The sequence below is a fragment of the Mytilus californianus genome, unplaced genomic scaffold (genome assembly GCF_021869535.1).
Source record: "Mytilus californianus isolate M0D057914Y unplaced genomic scaffold, xbMytCali1.0.p SCAF_2, whole genome shotgun sequence".
NCBI classification, from domain to species: domain Eukaryota; kingdom Metazoa; phylum Mollusca; class Bivalvia; order Mytilida; family Mytilidae; genus Mytilus; species Mytilus californianus.
The window spans coordinates 135252426-135275848 of NW_026262668.1; the positions used below are offsets into that span (position 1 = coordinate 135252426).

Below are 23423 nucleotides of genomic sequence, written 5' to 3' on the forward strand. Positions count from 1 at the left end.
CATCTAATGTAATTATGTTATCTAATCAAATTTAACTTTTAAATATACAATCAAATAGTGTTTCGAAATGGTTTTTTTTTCAACTGTATTCTTAATAAATAATTAGAACTTAAAACAAAAGATATCTTCTCATAGGTATTCATTACCACACGCTCGTTTACGGTTGACATAACAGAATACACAAATACACAGATTCAATGACTGGTCGTAAAGTTTGGCACGTGCCAACCAAATATTTAGCTGTTGGACAGATTTTTGAGGTATTAATCTATTATCAAATGAATATTTTTATCTTTTCCTAAAATTAATTGTTCAAACTTTACAACGAATAACAAAAATAACAATAATCTATTCAACTTTCTATTTCGATTTGAAACAAATTTTTCCACAAGTTAAGACATAATAAGCCTTTTTATTTACTTTAAAAATGAAAATTGTTCAATTTCTGTATTTTTATTTTATAACTGGGTCTGTTACTTTATAATAATAACACAATAGTATGCCAGACAATCGCAATAAAGAAACTATTTGATTTATAGTTAGAAATTGCACTCAGAAATTGCGTTGTTAATTTCCGCCATTAATACAGAAATTTAACGGAGTAGGCTACTGTCCTGGCAGATTTTTTTTGTGTTAATGAAATAAGAGTTCATATAATTTTATATTTTCATAAAGCTTATATTCTAAACTTTCCAATTAACCAAAATTTGCTTACCAGACATTCATTTTGAAGAAGATATTTCACTTTATATTTTGATTTTGAGCTAATTTCAACAAAATTTCTAACGTAATAGGCTATTGTCCTGGCAGATTTTTTTACCTTTAAAAATCGAAAAAAGTATTAAATTATAGATTTTTAGAATGATTATTCCCTAAACTTTATAATCGTACAAAAATAATATGCCAGACAGTTGTTTTGGAGAAATTGTTTCAATTATAAGTAAATTTTTCATGGCAATTTCAGCCATTTTTTTCTTAAAATTTAACTGTCCTGGCAGATTTTTTTTAACTTATTAATTTTTTATTTTAATTTTTTTGACAAATAATGTAAGTAAATACCCTTTTCTTTATCATACAATTTAAATTTTAACAATCTGTTGAGTAAAACAAAAGTAACAGATGAAAACGTATCGAAAAAAAACTGTCTTCTTCTTCTCTAGGTAAATTCCTCCGCAACGGAGCACCCGTGTCACACGGTAAACAAAAAAAAAACCTTATTTTCATTTAATATTGTTTAAAAACATGGAACGGACTAGATTAGTATATATACAATCCTTAAAAAAATATTGTTGTCCTAAAATCACGTAGTAAAGTAAAATCTATTTTACAAATATTTACTCCTACTATTTTATGTACATTAAGCATAAAATATTGTTAGTTAAGATTTCATAAAAGCACAGATCTAAAAGGACTCCTGGTTTTATCTGTCCAGTTTTTAGACCTTCCCCAATCGTAACCCTATATTATTCGTACGTTGTGGTGGTATGTCATCATACTTTAATCATTGGTGTTGTAGGTATATAAAAATGTGAACTAATATAAACTAGCGTTTGTGAATCAGTGTATTAAGTGTTAAGATAAGATGTTTTAAATCTTGTATCTGATGAATATTATTTGTTTTATTTTGAAGTAACGTATATTAACTGCAGGATAGGAACAATAAACCGTCACTTCCTGTTTAGAAGTCGAACCGCGGACGTGGAAAAATACGTCCGCATAAACTTAATGATAGGTTTGGGGTTAGTTTACATAGACAACTGACTAACTTTTTGTGTTGTCCCTATTATGTAGTAAATTTGCATTGAAAGCAGTAGCTTGGTAAATAGAAAGCCCAGCATACACGAATAAAGCACCAACATACATGTAACTGTTATACTAACCAGGACAATTCATTCATAAAATCGAAATTGGATTCTCATGTATTATGATGTTTTGACTAAGAAGGCATCAAGCACATATACAACATTGTTTGGACTAGGAGTTCCCGTGCATTTTAGGTTCTAATTTGCGAGAAATTGATCACTTCTTTTGATGCTGAACCTAAAATCCTGGACAGATAGCAATTAGTTAATAATGACTATTAATGTTCACTTATCATGTTATCTTGATATATTCTGAAGAAGACTAGCAACAAGATTATATATCTCTTAATCCTCTTGCTGCCAAAGAGACAAATGGCTTCTACACACAAAATAATAAATAAAGCAAACTGAATTAAATGCATTTTAAAACAAATGTCAACAAATAATACAGGATCAAAAGCTTGTTAGTAAGTACTACTGACTAATTTAGATTATTTACTAATTCTGTCATTCAGCATTTTCATGTAAAATGTCGCTTACATTTGAGTAATTTTTATGCCCCACTGTTGCGGAGGGGGCATTAAGTGTTACCGTTGTCCCTCCATCCCGAAATTTGGCTTCCGTTCTCTAACTTTAGTTTGCCTCAACCAAATTTTATAAAACTTATACACAATGCTTATTACCACAAAACAGATCAAGTTCGAAATTGGGTGGCGTCACTTTTACTGTTTAGAAGTTATGCCTCTTTATTAACATAAAAATTATAAAAAAAAAATGCTGAATTTTTCGTTTCCGTTCTCTGACTTTAGTTTGCCACAACCAAATGTTATGAAACTTATGCCTATAAACACATAAAGGTCTTAACTACGTGAATCCTGCATCTGTATGTGGAAGTTGACTCATGCATGTTTTTAAGTGGGGGCATCTGTGGCCGATAGACACATTCTTCATTTATTTTTTTTAATAAACAATTTAATCATAGCAAAATATTTTCATTTATAATGGCTTTACCTAATAAATAATTACAGACATGATAAGCATGATAAGATTTGTACTTAATTACATGAAATATAAATATTCACAATATACGCTTATTAAGAGTCCTGACTGAAAAAATATTTGTCTGAATTCAGAATGCCACGATTGACTTTGTATTTGTTTTTCGATAAAGGTACATGTATGTTGAGCGATATACATGAACTGAGATATAACATTTTCAATGAATTTGTACCTGTTTCACCATGGAAGCAATAATGTAAAAATCTTTCTTCAATCAGAATAGGGATGTTAAATTTGTAAGTGGCCTGATGATAGGCAAACTATGATTCCTTATCATATCAATCTTTTCAGTGGTAGTCTTAATTTTCCGTCCTTCATCTCGGTCCATTTCTTTTGCCCTAAATAAAATATTGCATGAAATACTGGCCTCTATGTTAAGCAAACAGCAATTAATCAATTAATGAAAACAAAGGTGATTCTTTTAAAAATATGACATGTATGCCAATTACATGTACCATGTGTATTTCCTCATAAAAGATAGAGATCAATATATAATATTTTCATGTCGTGAATGATGATTGCTTCAGGCTAACATGCATAATACATGTAATATATGTACATATATTTTCTTGCTGTGTTGAAGACCCATTGGTGGGATTTTCTTGCTGTGTTGAAGACCCATTGGTGGGATTTTCTTGCTGTGTTGAAGACCCATTGGTGGCCTTCGGCTGTCTTGTGCTCTTTGGTCGGGTTGTTGTCTCTTTGACACATTCCCCATTTCCATTGATTTCCATTCTCAATTTTATGTAGACCATAGGAATAATATTTGGATTTTGTTCCCTCGTATTCCTACTGTTCCACAAGATTTATTGTGCTAAGTGAAGCCAACAAAATAACAATAACGAACATGATTAAGATAAAGACCAAATTAATATTGATAATAATAAGTAAAAAAATTTTCCTCTCTTACTGAAACAAGACTTAAAATGTAAAATTTAATCTGACACGTACATTGTATAATACCTTACAACACAAAGTACATGTATGTCATAGAATCGGCTGCTCAGGCTCAGGGTATTGTTTATTTTTATTTGTTCGTACATCATTTGTGTACATTGTATTTTAATTAATTTTTTTTTGTATGGGGTGCCATTGTTTTGTTTATAAATATAATTATTTTAGGATTTTTAATATTATCATATATAAACATTTAACTTGACATTACCATACCTAAAGGGCTTATAAAATTATTAGCTACATGTACATGTATGTGGTTTTTTTTTATTTTCAAAAATTTTTGTGGTCGTATATTGGTATGACGTTGGCGTCGTCGTCGTCGTCGTCCGAAGACACATTAGTTTTCGCACTCTAACTTTAGTTTAAGTGAATGGATCTCAATGAAATTTTACCATAAGGTTCAATACAACAAAAGGAAGGTGGGGATTGATTTTGGGGGTTATAGTACCAACAGTTAAGGAATTAGGGGCCAAAAATAAGCATTTTTGTAACTTCCAGACATAACTTGTGTGTAAGTGTATGGATCTCTCTGACATTGTACCACAAGGTTCCATATCACAAAGGGAATGCTGGGATTGATTTTGGGGGTAATTGCCTCCAAATTTTAGGAATTAGGGGCCAAAAAGGGGCAAAAACAAGCATTTTTCTAGTTTCATGACAAAAACTTGTGTGTAAGTGTATGGATCTTTATGAAATTGTACTACAAGGTTCCATATCACAAAGGGAAAGCTGGAATTGAGTTTGGGGGTAATTGCCCAAAAAGTTTAGGAATAAGGGGCCAAAAATAAGCATTTTTCTAGTTTCCAGACAATAACTTGTGTTCAAGTGTATGGATCTCTCTGAAATTGTACTGCAAGGTACCATACTACAAAGGGAAGGCTGGGATTGATTTTGGGGGTAATTCCCTCAAAATTTTAGGAATTAGGGGCCATAAAAGGGCAAAAAAACAAGCATTTTTCTAGTTTCAGGACAATAACTTGTGTGCAAGTGTATGGATCTTCATGAAATTGTACTGCAAGGTTCCATATTACAAATGGAAAGCTGGGTTTGAGTTTAGGGGTAATTGCCCTAAACGTTTAGGAATTTGGGGCCAAAAATAAGCATTTTTATACGCCCGTTTACGGGACGTATTATGGTATACCGATGTACGTCCGTCTGTCCGTCCGTCCGTCGTCAACATGTCGGACATTAACTCAAAAACGCTTTAACCAATTTGCTTAAAACTTTGGTGAATTGTTTATATCTATTGACGTGAGCTCCCTTTCGTTTTTTATAAATTTTAGATTTTACGTTTCCGAGTTATGGGGTTTTATTCATTAAAAAAAGGGGGATTTTCCAGTTTTAGGACAATAACTCAAGAATGCTTTCACCAACTTGCAAGAAATTTTGGTTAATTGTTTATATCTATTGACATGAGCTCCCTTTGGATTTTTATAAATTTTAGATTTTACGTTTCCGAGTTATGGGGTTTTATTCATAAAAAAAGGGGGATTTTCCAGTTTTCGGACCATAACTCAAAAATGCTTTCAGCAGTTCTCATGAAACTTTGATGAATTGTTGATATCTATTGATGTAAGCTCCCTTTAGAATTTTATAAATTTTAGATTTTACATTTCCGAATTATGGGGTTTATTCATTAAAAAAGGGGGGATTTTCCAGTTTTCAGACAAAAACTCAAAAATGCTTTCAGCAATTCGTATGAAACTTTGGTGAACTGTTTATATCTATTGATGTAAGCTCCCTTTAGAATTTTATAAATTTTATTTGTTTATAGTCTGACAACAGATTTACTAAGTATTGCGCAACAGCACAGTGTATTGCACAACAGCAAGAAATCTTTAATTGAATATAAATTTAAGAAATATAACCAACTTCAAGTTCTTTGACTACATTTATTCAGAAACCTATAATAGATGTATGTCAAATATTTAGTTAAAATCCAAATTCAGACCTGTATCAAGCTTGAATATTGTGTCCATTTTTGCCCCAACTTCAGGGTTAGACCTCTGCGGGCGTATCCAGCTGCGCTCAGCGAAGCAGTTTATTCTAGTTTCCAGACAATAACTTGTGTTCAAGTGTATGGATCTCTCTGAAATTGTACTGCAAGGTACCATACCACAAAGGGAAGACTGGGATTGAGTTTGGGGGTGATGAATCATAAGGGGGTTCAAAAAATTTTTGGGGGGGGGGGGGATTTTTTTTTCCTTTTTTTTCTTTAAAATTTACCATTTTTAATTGGTTATTTCTGATTTATATATAAAAGCAAATAATAATGATATGGTTTGAATAGGTAAATAAAAATTTTTAAGTTCTTAGACCACTTTCATTCTGTGTCAGAAACCTATGCTGTGTCAAATATTTAATTACAATCCAAATTCAGTGCTGTGTCAAGCTTGAATGTTGTGTCCATACTTGCCCCAACTGTTCAGGGTTCGACCTCTGCGATCATATCAAGCTGCGCCCCAGCGGAGCATTTTATTTTATTTTATATGAAATATAAAAGAAAAACAACTGTATTTCTAGGTTAAGAATTTGTATTCTTCAATAATGTTGTATTATTAATATCGTTCATGACAGTCTTGGAACAATAATAGTTGAAAAAAAATGACTCTTTATAAAATTACATTGCTTTTCCCAATTACGGCTAAATTGACACGTGGAAAATTATAGACAGCAGGTAAGTGCAGTTCTACCTAGGGGCATTCGTTTTGCAACATGACAAATATGAAATGTCAATAAGCTTTTGGCAGTACAAAGCAAAAAAAAAAACTCGGCAGCATGAGGGTTAATACAAAGATAGAGAAGGATATATATTTAATATATATATATTGAATTTGACTGTAACATGTTTTACCATGTGCCTTTGGCTTTGTACTGATATGATTAGAAGATAGTCATGACAGTGTTTGTCTGACATTTAGTTTTCCAAGTTAAGAAAAAAGTACATGTACACATGATGATAAAATAAAAATACCAATCTACAAGGAAAATTCAAAATTGAAAGTCCTTTATCAAATGGTAAATTCAAAAGCTCAAACACATCAAATGGATAGAAAACAACTGTCATATATATGATATTCCTGACTTGGTACAGGCATTTCCTTATGAAGAAAATTGTGGATTAAACCTGTCATAATTGAAAGAACAATTTATTAAAACTATACAATGTTGAAATATATTAATAAGATGAATAATCTTTTATAAATAAAACTAAATTTGTATGTTTCATTTACAAGAACATTAAACTCTATAACCAATGACATGAATGTATTGATAACTTCTATTTAATATTTTATGTCGTAGTTAAAAAAAACCAATTGGTACATCATGTACACAGTGTTACAGTTGAAAACACGATCAACTAAACTTTCTTTTGTAGGCCAACATGACATGAGGCTATAACTTAAAATAAAAACCTAGCTAACAGACCTTAATCTTCAGAGATACAGAATGATGATCAGCAACAGAAAACTCCAGTATTGTAAAATCATCTTGGCCACATCACTAGTGTGGTTCCTGATAGATGTCATTCTACTCATGTATTATACTGATTGTGCTGCTATGGGAAACTCTAGTGATTGTAATAATAAAGACAATGCAAAACAACATAAAAAAGAAGAAAAAGGATTTTTTGAAAAAATTTTGCCTAAAAGTATGTAAATTAAAGTGCTTGCATTTACCAAGTTTACCATATTTACTTGTACATGTATTCCAGAAGTGAGTTGTTGCTTTTTGTATTTGTTGGTTTTTATATTTTAGAAGTGAGTTGTTGCTCTTTATATTTCAGAAATGATTTGTTTTTGTATTTCCAGTCACTTATCATATCATGTACATAGGATGTATGTAAATCATAAATATCAAAAGGTTCACACTGTTGTGTTTGAAGGAATTTATAATCATTCAGTAGTGGTTCAAACTCCAAACTGGAATCTAATCTTTTCTAGGCTTTTTTGTAGCAGATTATGTATCATCCTTTGTCCTGATTAATTTACAATCATTTTCAAAAAATTGTATGATTTTACTATTTACTGTGGATTCATTTATTTTCGTGGGTACCAATTTTCGTGGATTGAGGAAAACTTGCATATTCTTGGATATTTAAATTCGTGGTTTTGGCAAAGTCTGCATATATTCCTGTATAAAATTTGTATTTCGTTGAACATTTAAATTCATGGTTCCCCTGTACCCACGAAATCCACGAAAATTGGTATCCAACGAATATTAATGAATCCACAGTATGCAATTTCTGGGGTTGTGACTCTGACTGTGAGGGGCAAGTTAATGGCTTTCATACAATACAACCAATTCAGTAATGAGTTTCATCGTAAAACACACAATTTATATTGGTTTGATAATGTAAACATTCACATCAAGTCATTCAGAAAATAAAATGTTTGTCCTTGTCCAATTCCTATTTTCAGAACCAGCAATTAAACAATCTTTTGAAGCAAGAAGCCTTTGGATTTCTCCTTTACCGGAGAAAAAACAACGTAGGTACCCCAAGCAAGGTGGCTTATCATTTGCATGTTGGAAGTAACAATTATTGTGCTTTCATATGGTGATGGTTGTCGTGTACTATTATATGTAGGGAATTTAGAGAAATGTGACCAAAATCAAAAATATCAGCAGTTCTAAGGATTACTATAATCACATTAGATATATACTTATATATTCAAAGAAATATAAAATTTGCAAATTTTGGCAAAACCACAAAATTAAGTATCCATGAAAATAAATGAATCTACAGTACACATTGTCTTTTGTTTAACCTTTGTTGACCTTGGATGACAATAATTTATATTAAGATTAATCAGAAAGACTTTCAGGACCGTACAGGGATTCAAAATTGGTAGATATTTTGTTCTCATGGTTTTGCTAAACCCAAGGGTATGATAAGCATGATAAGGCCCTTTTGCTCCTTTAAATTGATTATCACAAAGTATTAGAAATCTATCAAATAATATTCACCATGAGTTGACAAGTCTCAATTCTAATACTCAAACATCAGAAATAATATACTGCATGGTTCTCACTAAGGCGTGTCCATGAGTCCTGATCATGAACTCATGAAAATCTGTCTTGACTCATCGTTTTCAAAACTGTAGAGTCCAAAGATGCATCAAGAGTGTAAAATGTTGTATCAACTGGGCACAAATATCAGCATTTAATGACAAAAGTTTAAAAATAATCAAAAGTTGATGTCATTTCTTCGCTCTATTTTGTCATGGGGACTAAATTGATAAATAATATAGCATTGAAATTTCATCTTCTCACTGTTGGACTCACCATAATCAAAAATGACAAGTCCCTGGACTCACCTTTAATATTCCTTAGTGAGAACCCTGATACTGTATTTGAATTTTGTCTTACATATTTGTTTTAGATTTACAAAATCTGTCAAAATATATAATCATTTTTTAAATCTCATTTTGACATATTTGAATACCATGTATTAGTATAAGCTAATAATTTAATTCAACAAAAATTTAACTGAAAAAATATGTGTAAATGGTGACTTTTGGTCATATTTACATCACAAATGACAATCTATAAAAATTGTACTTAAATGACCAGGTTATCATTTAAATCACTAAAATTAGAATTGATGATTTTATTTTTTGTGCAATTTCAGGGACCAAATAATGGCTTTTATCATATCTCTCCTTTATTGTGGTACTGCTAGATCATGTAGATAATAATAGATTTTATATTATTTTAAATTCAAACATTTTTAGCTAAGCTGCTGCCAAATTGGTAACGGCCGTAATAATATTTACTTAATTCACTGAATCATGTTTGAAATAAAACTAAACTGTTTATTTTTTTAAACATCCATTTTATTGTCTCACCTTGATGGAGTCAAAAAGCGAGACTTAGGTATGCTGTTTCCGACGGCAGCGGCGTCAACAATGTATTAGTTTGTGATTAGGTCAGTTTATGGGGAACCACTGGTAGGTCAATGATATTTGTTATGCAGTGAGTTGTTTTAGCATTGACACATCTCATTTCTATGGAGACTATTTGGCCCTGCCCCCTAAGTCATGGTCTATTGACTTTGAAATTTGCTTACTTAACATGTATTAGTTTGTGATTAGGTCAATTTAAGGGGAACCACTAGTGGAAGGTCAATAATATTTGGTATGCAGATGCATAAGCATTAGCACATCTGTCGATGATATTATTAGCATTTGCACGTCTTCTTTTCCATGGAGATTATTTGCCACCAGTGACCACCCCCTATCAAGGTTCATTGACTTTGAAACTTTTACAATTGCTTACAAGTTAAAGTTTGTGTTTAGGTTAGTGTTTAGGGAACCACTTATGATAAGTCAACAGTATTTGGTATGTAGTTTTAAAAGCATTGGCATTTCTGATCTCCATGGAGATTATTTGGTCCTGCACCTTAAGTCGTGGTTCATTGACTTCGAATGTTTTGCATAGTTTCTATGTTTAAATATTGCCATTTGGATTCAATATTTGCATTGTTTTATCTAAATTACAAAAAGGTGAGACATATCTCTGTGTCATCAGTTTATTACTGAAATTACATAGCTATATCATACATTGTAAGTAGGTCCTATTTATTGAAATCCCTTCTATTTTGGGAAACTAAGGAAAATCACCAACTTTTATCCACATATATACTAATATAGAGATGAAGAAAATGAACCTTTTTTCCTGATTATATTTTGGCAGATATATTGAGAAGGAACCCAACAGGACCAGGGGAGATGGGTAAAGCTGTGGTTATACCTCAAGACAAGCAGGCAGAATCAAAGGAAAAGTTTAAGATTAATCAGTTTAATTTACTTGCCAGTGATATGATGTCTTTAAATAGAAGTTTGCCTGATTATAGAATGGAAGGGTAAGTTATCCAGGAAAAAGGCTGTGTCTTGTCTGTGATAGAAAAGGCTAATTGCAAAACCTGTGTAGGCTTATTTGACAAAGATCCACTAAGTGTCACTAACAGTCAGGGACAATACTTATATTATACAAGTCAGTTTTGTTTACCTGCAGATGTAAGTAATATTCGCTTGTTTTAGTAAATTCGAAAGATTTTTATTTTACTTTTAAGGTTTGGATAATCTCCCCTTAATCTTCTCCAAAAATTTACTTATACAAGTAAATTTTTTATACAACCTCTTAAAAGTTTTGGGAGGCCAAAACATGTTTTACAATATTTTTCTGGTTTGCTAATTATTTTTTACATAGAGTTCAACCTTTATTTGAAGTACTAAACAAAGAAGTCTATTGCGCACATATGTTAAGTAACTGTACAAGGCCTCTAAAAATTGCTCCCTGGAGGCTTGTAAATAAGCTGTATTTTGAAGATAACAGACAAATGAGATTTTCATTGTCCATGAAATTATACTTTTATGAATAGCAAAGACTATTAATGATAGACAATTAAACACTCCAGTAGAGCAATTTCAGCTAGAGAAATTCAAGGAAAGAATAAAATAAGACTTTTTTACTTATATAAAGTAAAAAAATATCTGAATGTTTAAGGGATATAACTCTACCTCCAAAATAATTTACCTATTCCAGTAAATAAAAGACACTTGAATAAGAATAACCCCTGACTGACTAAGGACTTATACATGTATGTAAAGTTTGGGAGTACATCGGCCAAGTTTACACATCAATAATCACCACAATGTTTAAATACATTACAAAAACATTTCAGGCTTCATGGTTATCATTTCTTATCAGTGAAACAGTTCGGGCTTCATGGTAATCATTTCTAATCAATGAAACAGTTCAGGCTTCATGGTAATCATTTCTTATCAGTGAAACAGTTCGGGCTTCATGGTAATCATTTCTAATCAATGAAACAGTTCAGGCTTCATGGTAATCATTTCTAATAAATGAAACAGTTCATGTTACATGGTTATCACTTCTAATCAATGAAACAGTTCATGTTACATGGTAATCATTTCTAATCAATGAAACAGTTCAGGCTTCATGGTAATCATTTCTTATCAATGAAACAGTTCAGGCTTCATGGTAATCATTTCTAATCAATGAAATAGTTCAGGCTTCATAGAAATCATTTCTAATCAGTAAAACAGTTCAGGCTTCATGGTAGTCATTTCTAATCAATGAAACAGTTCAGGCTTCATGGTAGTCATTTCTAATCAATGAAACAGTTCAGGCTTCATGGCAATCATTTCTAATCAATAAAACAGTTCAGGCTTCGTGATATTCATTTCTAATCAATGAAACAGTTCAGGCTTCATGGTATTCATTTCTAATCAATGAAACAGTTCATGTTACATGGCAATCATTTCTAATCAATGAAACAGTTCAGGCTTCATGGTAATCATTTCTAATCAATGAAACAGTTCAGGCTTCATGGTTATCATTTCTAATCAATGAAACAGTTCAGGCTTCATGGTAATCATTTCTAATCAATGAAACAGTTCAGGCTTCATGGTTATCATTTCTAATCAGTGAAACAGTTCATGTTACATGTTAATCATTTCTAATCAATGAAACAGTTCAGGCTTCATGGTAATCATTTCTAATCAATGAAACAGTTCAGGCTTCATGGTAATCATTTCTAATCAACGAAACAGTTCAGGCTTCATGGTAATCATTTCTAATCAATGAAACAGTTCAGGCTTCATGGTTATCATTTCTAATCAATGAAACAGTTCAGGCATCATGCTAATCATTTCTTATCAATAAAACAGTTCAGGCTTCATGGTTATCATTTCTAATCAATGAAACAGTTCAGGCTTCATGGTAATCATTTCTAATCAATGAAACAGTTCAGGCTTCATGGTAATCATTTCTAATCAATGAAACAGTTCATGTAACTTGGTAATCATTTCTAATCAATGAAACAGTTCAGGCTTCATGGTAGTCATTTCTAATCACTGAAACAGTTCAGGCTTCATGGTAATCATTTCTAATCAATGAAACAGTTCAGGCTTCATGGTAATCATTTCTAATCAATGAAACAGTTCAGGCTTCATGGTAATCATTTCTAATCAATGAAACAGTTCAGGCTTCATGTTATCATTTCTAATCAATGAAACAGTTCAGGCTTCGTGATAATCATTTCTAATCAATGAAACAGTTCAGGCTTCATGGTAGTCATTTCTAATCAATGAAACAGTTCAGGCTTCATGGTAATCATTTCTAATCAATGAAACAGTTCAGGCTTCATGATAATCATTTCTAATCAATGAAACAGTTCAGGCTCCATGGTAATCATTTCTATTCAATGAAACAGTTCAGGCTTCATGGTATTCATTTCTAATCAATGAAACAGTTCAGGCTTCATGGTTATCATTTCTAATCAGTGAAACAGTTCATGTTACATGGTAATCATTTCTAATCAATGAAACAGTTCAGGCTTTGTGATAATCATTTCTAATCAATGAAACAGTTCAGGCTTCATGGTAATCATTTCTAATCAATGAAACAGTTCAGGCTTCATGGTTATCATTTCTAATCAATGAAACAGTTCAGGCTTCATGGTTATCATTTCTAATCAATGAAACAGTTCAGGCTTCATGATAATCATTTCTAATCAATGAAACAGTTCAGGCTGCATCATTATTATTTCTTATCAATGAAACAGGCAAGTCATTACTGTGTCCACCCTTGTAATAATTTCAGACATTTGTATTTTCAGTTGTAAAAGAAAGTCCTATCCTACAGATTTACCAAAAACAAGTTTAGTAATAGTTTTCCATAATGAGGCTTGGTCAACATTACTACGTACTGTTCACAGTATTATAAATAGATCTCCACCTGAATATTTAGAAGAAATTATACTGGTAGATGATGCCAGTGAAAGAGGTAAGGGAAGCCATTAATAATCTTGTTTTCACCAAAGTCATGATCGTGTAGCCTTCTGTTGTTATGTGACATTAATTTTTCTGAGCTGATTGAGTTCAAATTTTATAGTTTTCAGCAGCCATTTAGCTAAATGTAATGTCATTTTTGTATAACAAATATTTAAGGAACATTGAGAATAAAATTTATACATGATAGATTTTTGTTGAAAATTCCTGAAAAAGAGTTTATTGTATATTTGTGTTATATTCAATTAAAAACATATAGATAGCCAGACATACTTATCAGTAAATTTTAGCTTCTAAATTTCAATTTATTGGTTAAACACAAATTTATCATCTACTCTCACGAAACAGGAGTACTATAGAGTTATCCTTCTTGTTTACCTGATATTTCACAAAGATGTTCAAAACAGATTAACATTGCAAAATTATATCCCCATGTAAATTCATAGATTTCTTTTGAACTTATTTTTTGATAACGATTGAACAGCACATTTTGACATGGGTAGGCATTATATTTTTAATATTTCTATCATGACTGAATTGAGTGTAAGCGAGGTGTTAAATACACGAAAGAATTATTTCGATTCTACTATGAAAATTCAGACCTTTTTTTGTAAGAAAATTTTGCAAGGCAGCCTTTTTTTATTTAATGAAGGAAAAATTTTGAAAACTATTTTACAATATGAAAGTGTATGAATATTTCTTTAAAGATTTTATTAAATTTCATGATGAGCAACTCCTGCATAAATGTCGATTTTGATCTTCAGCATCTTTTAAAATACAACTGACATTTCAAATTCAATTTTGATGTCCAGCACATGAATCTCCATTATTTGATTGAATGAGAACATGACTTTGTTTTACAAAGTGACAGAAGAGCATCGTATTAGAATGTTGCAACAATTTTACAAGATTTGCAAAAAAAGAATTGTAATATTATAGATAACACAAAAGCACATATGGGTAAGTATACAGAGCAGGTTTATAATGGCATTGTTTCTTTCTTAGAGGTGATTATAGGGTTAGCATTATATACTGGGAAGTTTGCTTGAATTAACCATACACACATATTATATATAAACATTTTTATGCTAAGTTTGTCATTATTCCAATACTTTATTTGTCACAGCCATTTTTCACTCTCTCAATTATTTCCCTTTAAAATATATTGATAAATGATAAACAAAATGACTAAGCATCAAATTTTGTTCATGCTAATTAAGGATAAGTTTAGTTTCACATACACCTGCAGAGTTTGCAAAAAGTGGTGGTCCAAAAGACTTGACCATGAAAAGTTTGTAAAGGACCAACAGAATTTTGGTATTATGCAATAGAAATAATAGAAAGGACCAGCAGATTTTCTTCAAGGACCATCCGTGGAAAAAGATTTCGCAAACTCTGCACCTTATTACAGGATAAAGTTCCTATGTGCTCCTTTGAATGGTTCTTTAGTTATCTCTCTTTTCTTTGAGAAACTACAAGTGTGAAACACTTGTGACCAGCCTGAGACAAAGCATCAAGGAATCTCCAGTCACCTCCTATTTACATATTTTTACGTAACAGTTGAATTTCTTTGTCTTTGTTATTTTAAAATGTTAAGTGTTTGTTTTCAATTCCACAATTAACTGAAAAGGATCAAATGTTGATTTTATTTTTATTCAGTTTGATGGCGTTAAAAATAAGAGCATGCATTTTTTTATTGTTTTTTTTATGGATTTTTTGTTTTTTATTTTTTATTGCCTACTTTTTATACGACCGCAAAAAAAAATTGTGGTCATATATTGGTATGACGTTATCGTCGTCGTCTGAAGACACATTGGTTTTCGCACAATAACTTTAGTTTAAGTGAATGGATCTCTATGACATTTTACCATAAGGTTCAATACCACAAAAGGAAGGTTGGGATTGATTTTGGGGGTTATGGTACCAACAGTTAAGGAATTAAGGGTCAAAAAGGGGCCAAAAATAAGCATTTTTGTAACTTCCAGACAATAACTTGTGTGTTAGTGTATGGATCTCTCTGACATTGTACTGCAAGGTTCCATATCACAAAGGGAATGTTTGGATTGATTTTGGGGGTAATTGCCTCAAAATTTTAGGAATTAGGGGCCAAAAAAGGGGCAAAAAACAAGCATTTTTCTAGTTTCATGACAATAACTTGTGTGTAAGTGTATGGATCTTTCTGAAATTGTACTACAAGGTTCCATATTACAAAGGGAAAGCTGAAATTGAGTTTGGGGGTAATTGCCCAAAACATTTAGGAATAAGGGGCCAAAAATAAGCATTTTTCTAGTTTCCAGACAATAACTTGTGTTTAAGTGTATGGATCTCTCTGAAATTGTGCTGCCAGTTACCATACCACAAAGGGCAGGCTGGGATTGATTTTGGGGGTAATTGCCTCAAAATTTTAGTAATTAGGGGCCAAAAAGGGGCAAAAAACAAGCATTATTCTAGTTTCAGGACAATAACTTGTGTGTAAGTGTATGGATCTTTATGAAATTGTACTAAAAGGTTCCATATCACAAAGGGAAAGCTGGGTTTGAGTTTGGGGATAATTGCCCTAAACGTTTAGGAATTTGGGGCCAAAAAGGGGCCAAAAAACAAGCATTTTTACAGTTTCCAGACAATAACTTGTGTTCAAGTGTATGGATTTCTCTTAAATTGTTCTGCAAGGTACCATACCACAAAGGGAAGGCTGGGATTGAGTTTGAGGGGTTGAATATTTTTTTCCTTTTTTTCTTTTTTTTTTTTTTCTTAAAAATGTTCCTTTTTAAGTTGGTTATTTTTGAATTATATATAAAAGCAAATAATAATGATATGGTTTGATTTCATCAAAAAATGAAATATTGGGGTTCTTTGATATGCTGAATCTAACCATGTATTTAGATTCTTATTTTTTGGTCCTGTTTTCAAATTGGTCTACATTAAGGTCCAAAGGGTCCAAAATTAAACTTAGTTTGATTTTAACAAAAATTGAAATCTTGTGTTCTTTGATATGCTGAATCTAACTATGTATGTATTTAGATTTTGGATATTGGACCATAATAGGTTAACCTAAATTTTTTAAGTTCTTAGACCACATTCATTCTGTGTCAGAAACCTATGCTGTGTCAAATATTTAATCACAATCCAAATTCAGAGCTGTATCAAGCTTGGATGTTGTGTCCATACTTGCACCAACTGTTCAGGGTTTCGACCTCTGCGGTCGTATCAAGCTGTGCCCAGCGGAGCATTTTATTTTGCTTTATGATGAATTTGATAGTTTATAACCAGGATGTTCTAAATAGCTAACAAATGTACATAATTGATTAGTTACATTGTAAATTGACCTTATATTTTTCAATATTACAGTATGGTCCTTCCTTTTAAATAATGAAAACCCATTAAAATTTGATATTCACTAATTAACATATGTTTAATAGTGTAGTTATTGGTACTAATTGTATGAAGTTATTGATACTAATGTTATATTTTATCCAGTGTTGGTTTCAGCTACTAATTATAACATAGTGGGTGCTTATGGTGCTTCACATTTCCTTTTTATTCAATGCACAAATTATTTTGTTGTATGTTAATAGTGAAAAATAGTGTGTGAGTTATTACTAGCTTATTATTATTTATCATATAACACAGAATTATTTAAAGCAGGTAACCAATATGTGTACTGATGGATGATTTAAAAGTTAGTGGACAAGTTGTTTTAGATCTACACTTTTTATTAGTGCCCTACCGACAAAGTCGAAGGGGACTTTAGGTTTGCACTCCGTCTGTCTGTCTGTCTGTCCATCCGTCAGTCAGTCAAATCAGTTTTCCACAATTTTTTTTCTTTGTGCTTGAAGATATTGATTTGATATTTGGTGTATTGTTATATCATGACAAGTTACAGATCAAGTTCGAATTTTGCTCCGGTCTGTTAATTTTTTGCAGAGTTATGGTCCTTGGACTTAGAAAATTCACTCAAATAATCAGTTTTCTACACTTTTTTTCGTCATGCTTGAAGATATTGATTTGATAATTAATATTATAGTTTTATAATGACAAGTTTCAGATCAAGTTCGAATTTTGTTCCGGTCTGATAATTTTGTGCAGAGTTATGGTCCTTGGACTTAGAAAATTCACTCAAATAATCAGTTTTCCACACTTTTTTCGTCATGCTTGAAGATATTGATTTGATAATTAAGTCTCCCAAACGAAGTTTGGGAAGACTTATTGTTTTTGCTCAGTTCTTATTATTATTATTATTCTTCTTCTTCTTCCGCCGCTTTTAAATTTGAACTTGTCCGCACCCGTTCTCCAAAACTGCTTATCAGATTAACTTAGGGTTTCACAATATGTTAGACTAACATGTCTAGTGGTGCAATCAGGGTTTTGTTTTTGCAATGGGGTTTATAAAGGGGTACTTTGAGGGGCAAAAAGAAGAGGGTTTTACTATAGAACCCTATGGGATTTTATTTTTAAAAATTTTCAAATGATTATAAATTGAAAACCGTTTGTGATAGACACAATCTTTTTAATTGAAAATGTTCTAAATGATAAAGCCCATTAAATGAAATACAGGGTTAGTCCCCAGGGGTCACCCCCACCCCCTGCCATTTAAGAAAGTTCTAATACCTTGTAAGTGGTCAAGATCCCCACCCCTAAACCATATATATTCTGGTTTGTCATGCTAAGATGGTTTGAATGATATACAGGGTTAGTCCCCAGGGGTCATCCCGACCCCCTGCCATTTGAGAAAGTTCTAATATCTTGTAAATGGTCGAGATCCCTACCCCTAAACCATATATATTCTGCTTTGTCATGATAAAGCACATCAGATGAAATACAGGGTTAGTCCCCAGGGGTCACCCCCACCCCCTGCCATTTAAGAAAGTTCTAATATCTTCTAAGTGGTCAAGATCCCCACCCCTAAACCATATATATTCTGGTTTGTCATGCTAAGATGGTTTGAATGATATACAGGGTTAGTCCCCAGGGGTCATCCCGACCCCCTGCCATTTAAGGAAGTTCTAATATCTTGTAAATGGTCGAGATCCCCACCCCTCAACTATATATATTCTGGTTTGTCATGATAAAGCACATCAAATGAAATACAGGGTTAGTCCCCAGGGGTCACCCCCACCCCCTGCCATTTAAGAAAGTTCTAATATCTTCTAAGTGGTCAAGATCCCCACCCCTAAACCATATATATTCTGGTTTGTCATGCGAAGATGGTTTGAATGATATACAGGGTTAGTCCCCAGGGGTCATCCCGACCCCCTGCCATTTGAGAAAGTTCTAATATCTTGAAAATGGTTGAGATCCCCACCCCTAAACCATATATATTCCTATTTGTCATGTCTCGAACATTTGAATGACGTATACAGTCAGTCCCCGGGGGTTCCCCCCACCCCCAATGTTCTAATATCTTGTAAATGGTTGAGATCCCCGCCCCTAAACCATATATATTCCTGTTCGTCATGTAATGAACATTTGAATGACGTATAGGGCCAGTCCCCAGGGGTTCCTCCCCACCCCCAATGTTCTAGTATCTTGTAAATGGTCGAGATCCCCACCCCTAAACCATATATATTCTGGTTTGTCATGCCAAGATGATTTGAATGATATACAAGGTTATTCCCCAGGCATCACTAATGCATATAACTTTACTGGACCAAACCAATTTTCACTAGACGTTGCCCAATGTCAGGCGACCCTGGGAATTACGAATTATGGGAGCTTCGTTTGGGAGACTTCGTAACAGCATCCTGTTACAATCATTACTTGTTAATATATAGTTTTATACTGACAAGTTTCAGATCAAGTTCGAATTTTGTTCCGGTCTGATGATTTTTTGCAGAGTTATGGTCCTTGGACTTAGAAAATTCACTCAAATAATCAGTTTTCCTCACTATTTTTCGTTATGCTTGAAGATATTGATTTGATAATTGGTATATAGTTTTATCATGACAAGTTACAGATTAAGTTTAAATTTTGTTACGGGCTGGTGATTTTGTGCAGAGTTATGGTCCTTGGACTTCGAAAATTCACTTAGATAATCAGTTTTCCACACTTTTTCGTCATGCTTGAAGATATTGACTTGATGTTTGTTATATAGTTTACACCACGACAAGTTATAGATCAAGTTAGCGTTCTGTTTCAGTACAATGAATTTTTAAACAGTAGGGGACTATGTATTGCTTCGCAATACGCTGAGAACGCTTGTTTAAATTTAATTTTTGTCTAACTCTTGCCTGTGACATAAATCCCAGATTGTGAGACATAGGGAGGACTGTTAATAAGGCATTGGTGTATACTACTTTGATAAAGCTTTAGATTTCAGAAGGAAGAAAATCTAAATTTCATCAGTCGTATGTCCATTGTTCTTTACCTCATTTCATGGTCCAGTGACTGCTTGCTTAAAAAAAGTGACTAAATGTAATTTTTTTTACTTATGTGTAATACAATGACCTTATTTGGTATATAAGATACTTGCAAGGTGTACATGTCTGTCAGGCAGGTTCAACTGATCTTGACCTCATTACATGGTTCAGTCATCAATGATTAGTTTTTGTGGTCAAGATGATGTATTTGATACTATGATTAGAAATAGGTCACCTAAATTTGTTTTATGGAATGATTGTAAGGTATAAATTTCTTTCATAGACCGATTTTTATGAAATTTATATCAATGGTTAACACAAGCTAGATGGGGTGTCTTAATTAAAATCCATAGAATTTTTTAATAATTTGTCAAAATGAAGTTTTTATGATGCTTTTTTCAAAAATATAATAAAAAGTATGGGTCACCGGACTTTTTTTTCACGCTACAGGTTGTGCAAGATTGTCAGATTTTGTATAGATTATGCATGGAAAATCTAATTTTGTGTGATAAAAAGAAAACTACATGATAGAATTTTAAGATAAAATGTGAGAAGATAGCTCTTATAACATGCTTTCAGATAAGAAAAAGAAAAAATGGGGTCACCGAACTGGTTTTCTTGCTATATATTAAAATAGGTAAATTCACAACATTTTCTATTATAAAAATTACTTTATCTGAGTTATCTCCCCTTATTTGGCAAAGTTGAAAAAAAATGAATCAAACACAAATGTGTTTTTTTTTTTAGAAATTACAGCCGTAAATATGATAAAACACATAATTTTCTATATTTACATCAAAAGTCTTACACATAAATTACATACTACTCTCAAAATTTACACATTTCATCAAAGATCTAGACTAACTGTTATCGGCTACTTTAAAATCTAAGATGGAGGAAGACATCCGACCCACCTTAATATCAGTAATGTCTCTGAAAATTTTGAAAATAGAATTAGTTTTGATCAACTATTTTAAAGCATGTTACCCCTTAGAAATATAATTTAAATGTAAAACTGCATTGTAAGATCTCTCAAGCCTACATTTCGTATAGGATTCTAGGAAAAACTTTGAAGAACAAGATAAAGATACGTGTATGATGGAGCTGTAACCGTTTAACAGATTAAATTTGTGCATTGGACATTCCAAGGCTTTAATTTTATTTAAAGTATGAATAATATGTATTGTTACTTTTTATAGAGCATTTAGGACAACAGTTAGATGACTATGTAGCAAAATTGCCAGTGAAGACATATGTTTTAAGATCAGAAACAAGAACTGGTTTAATAAGAGCCAGATTGAAAGGTTAGTTTTACTGTAAATAGTTGATTTATGTAATACTGCTTTGCTTGTTGCCCATTCCAATTCAATTGATTTGAATAAAATACTGGGTTTCAAAAAAATAATGCAAAACACAGGGTTTCCAAAACAGTTGGTATATATATTCTAGTTTTAAATGACAACTTAAATATATTTGTGAAAATTAATGGTGTACTGTGAAAGTACTTTTATTCGTGGGGTACCATTTTTCATTGTTTTTGTGGATGGCTTTATCCACTAATGTAAGTGTCCAACAAAATATACCAACTGTTGTTCAAATCAAGACATGGAAATATCCCCATTACGGTAATTTTGACTACATGGATACGGGCATATATTCTAGAGAATACATCAAATATCAGCAAACGCACTATGAACTCTATATACAACTGCAGACAGGATTTTACCCATTTCACTAAAAAAAACCAAAACTGTAAGACCTTTTAACCTTTTAATTCTCATACAAAAAAATAATAAATTCATGTTGGGCATGCTTTTTATGCCCCTGCCGTAGCGGAGGGGAGTTATTAGTTATCTTGGTGTAATCAGGGGTGTACAGAATTTTACACCGTTGTTGAAAATTCATACACCCTGATGCGCAGCCGAATGGGTATATGAATTTTCAACAACGGTGTAAAATTCCGTACACCCCTGATTACACCAAGATAACGAACTTATTTCTTATGAACAATTCCTTTACTTATTTTTAAACCAAAAGTAAAATCGAAAAATGCTAATGAAAAATTTCCAATGTAACATTTTTTCAATGTCGATGTTGCTACGTATTGTCAAATACTTTTTTTTTTTTTTTTTTTTTTTTTTTTTTTAGGGGCCTCGGTGGCCGAGTGGTCTAAGTAGTTACTACTGTAATCACTAGCCAGTCAACACTGAGGTTGTGAGTTCGAACCCCGATCGTGCGGGTGCACTCGACTCCAATCTTAATTGACTAGGATTGTCAGTTTTCCTATCGAAGTTCGATGGTTTTCTCAGGGTACTCCGGCTTCCTCCACCAATAAAAACTGGCCGCCACGAAATAGCCCAAAAGCGGTGCTTAAAAGTGGCGTTAAAACACCACAAATCAAATCAAATCAAATCAAATACTTTTATTCTTTATTTTTGGGAAATACAGAAAAAAAAATTTGTTCTTTTGAATTTTTGGGAAAAACATTTTTTTTTATTTTTAAAAAAAAAATTTTACAAATTTTTGTCCTCAAATTTATTTATTTTTTATTTTTTATATTTTTTATTTTTTGGCAAAATTTTATTTATCCCGGGGTGAACAAGGGTGGGGTGTTATTTACACCAGGGTAATTAACCAATCAGATTGCAGTATTTTTGCTGCATAAGAAATAATAAGTTTTACCCTTGTCCGTCTGTATGTTTGTCCGAACGTATGTCCCACAGTTGGTTTCCGTTCTCTAACTTTAGTTTGCCTAAACCAAATGTTATGAAACTTATACACAATACTTATTACCACAAAACACAGATCAAGTTTGAATTTTGGTGGCGTCACTTTAACCGTTCTAGAGTTATGCCCCTTTACAAATGGAAAAATTGCTGAATTTTTCCTTTCCGTTCTCTAACTTAAGTTTGCCTCAACCAAATGTTATGAAACTTATACACAATACTTATTACCACAAAATACAGATCCAATTTGAATGTTAGTGGTGTCACTTTAACTGTTCTAGAGTTATGCCCCTTTACAAATGGAAAAATTGCTAAAATATTCGTTTCTGTTCTCTAACTTTAGTTTGCCTCAACTAAATGTTATGAAACTTATACATAATGTTAATTACCACAAAACACAGATCAAGTTCGAATTTAAGTGGTATCACTTCTACCTTTCTAGAGTTATGCCCCTTTACAAATGGAAAAATTGCTAAATTTTTCGTTTCTGTTCTCTAACTTTTAAAGTTTGCCTTAACTAAATGTTATGAAACTTATAAACAATGATTATTACCACAAAACTCAGATCCAGTACAAATTTGGGTATCGTCACTTCTACAGTTCTTGAGTTATGTCCCTTTATAGCGTTATATGCAAGCAGGGGCATCATCTGTGTCCCATGGACATATTCCCCATTTATTTCATAAGAATTAATTCTAAAAGTAC

The 23423-nt window shown here is 32.2% G+C and overlaps 1 protein-coding gene across 3 annotated transcripts in view; it reads left to right on the forward strand.

Annotated features, from left to right (window-relative positions):
* The first annotated feature begins 1676 nt into the window (after nt 1-1676).
* The window catches only part of LOC127731101 (polypeptide N-acetylgalactosaminyltransferase 13-like), a 43343-nt gene continuing 21596 nt past the window's right edge, over nt 1677-23423 (forward strand). For 2 of the 3 annotated variants that reach the window (XM_052239965.1, XM_052239966.1), the window contains exons 1-6: nt 1677-1739; nt 7198-7470; nt 10515-10683; nt 13465-13631; nt 14576-14596; nt 21192-21296. In XM_052239965.1, coding sequence (XP_052095925.1) covers nt 7269-7470; nt 10515-10683; nt 13465-13631; nt 14576-14596; nt 21192-21296 — 664 coding nt within the window. In that variant the 5' untranslated portion in view covers nt 1677-1739; nt 7198-7268. The remainder of the gene's footprint in view (nt 1740-7197; nt 7471-10514; nt 10684-13464; nt 13632-14575; nt 14597-21191; nt 21297-23423) is intronic. The other variant, XM_052239967.1, reaches the window with a different exon arrangement.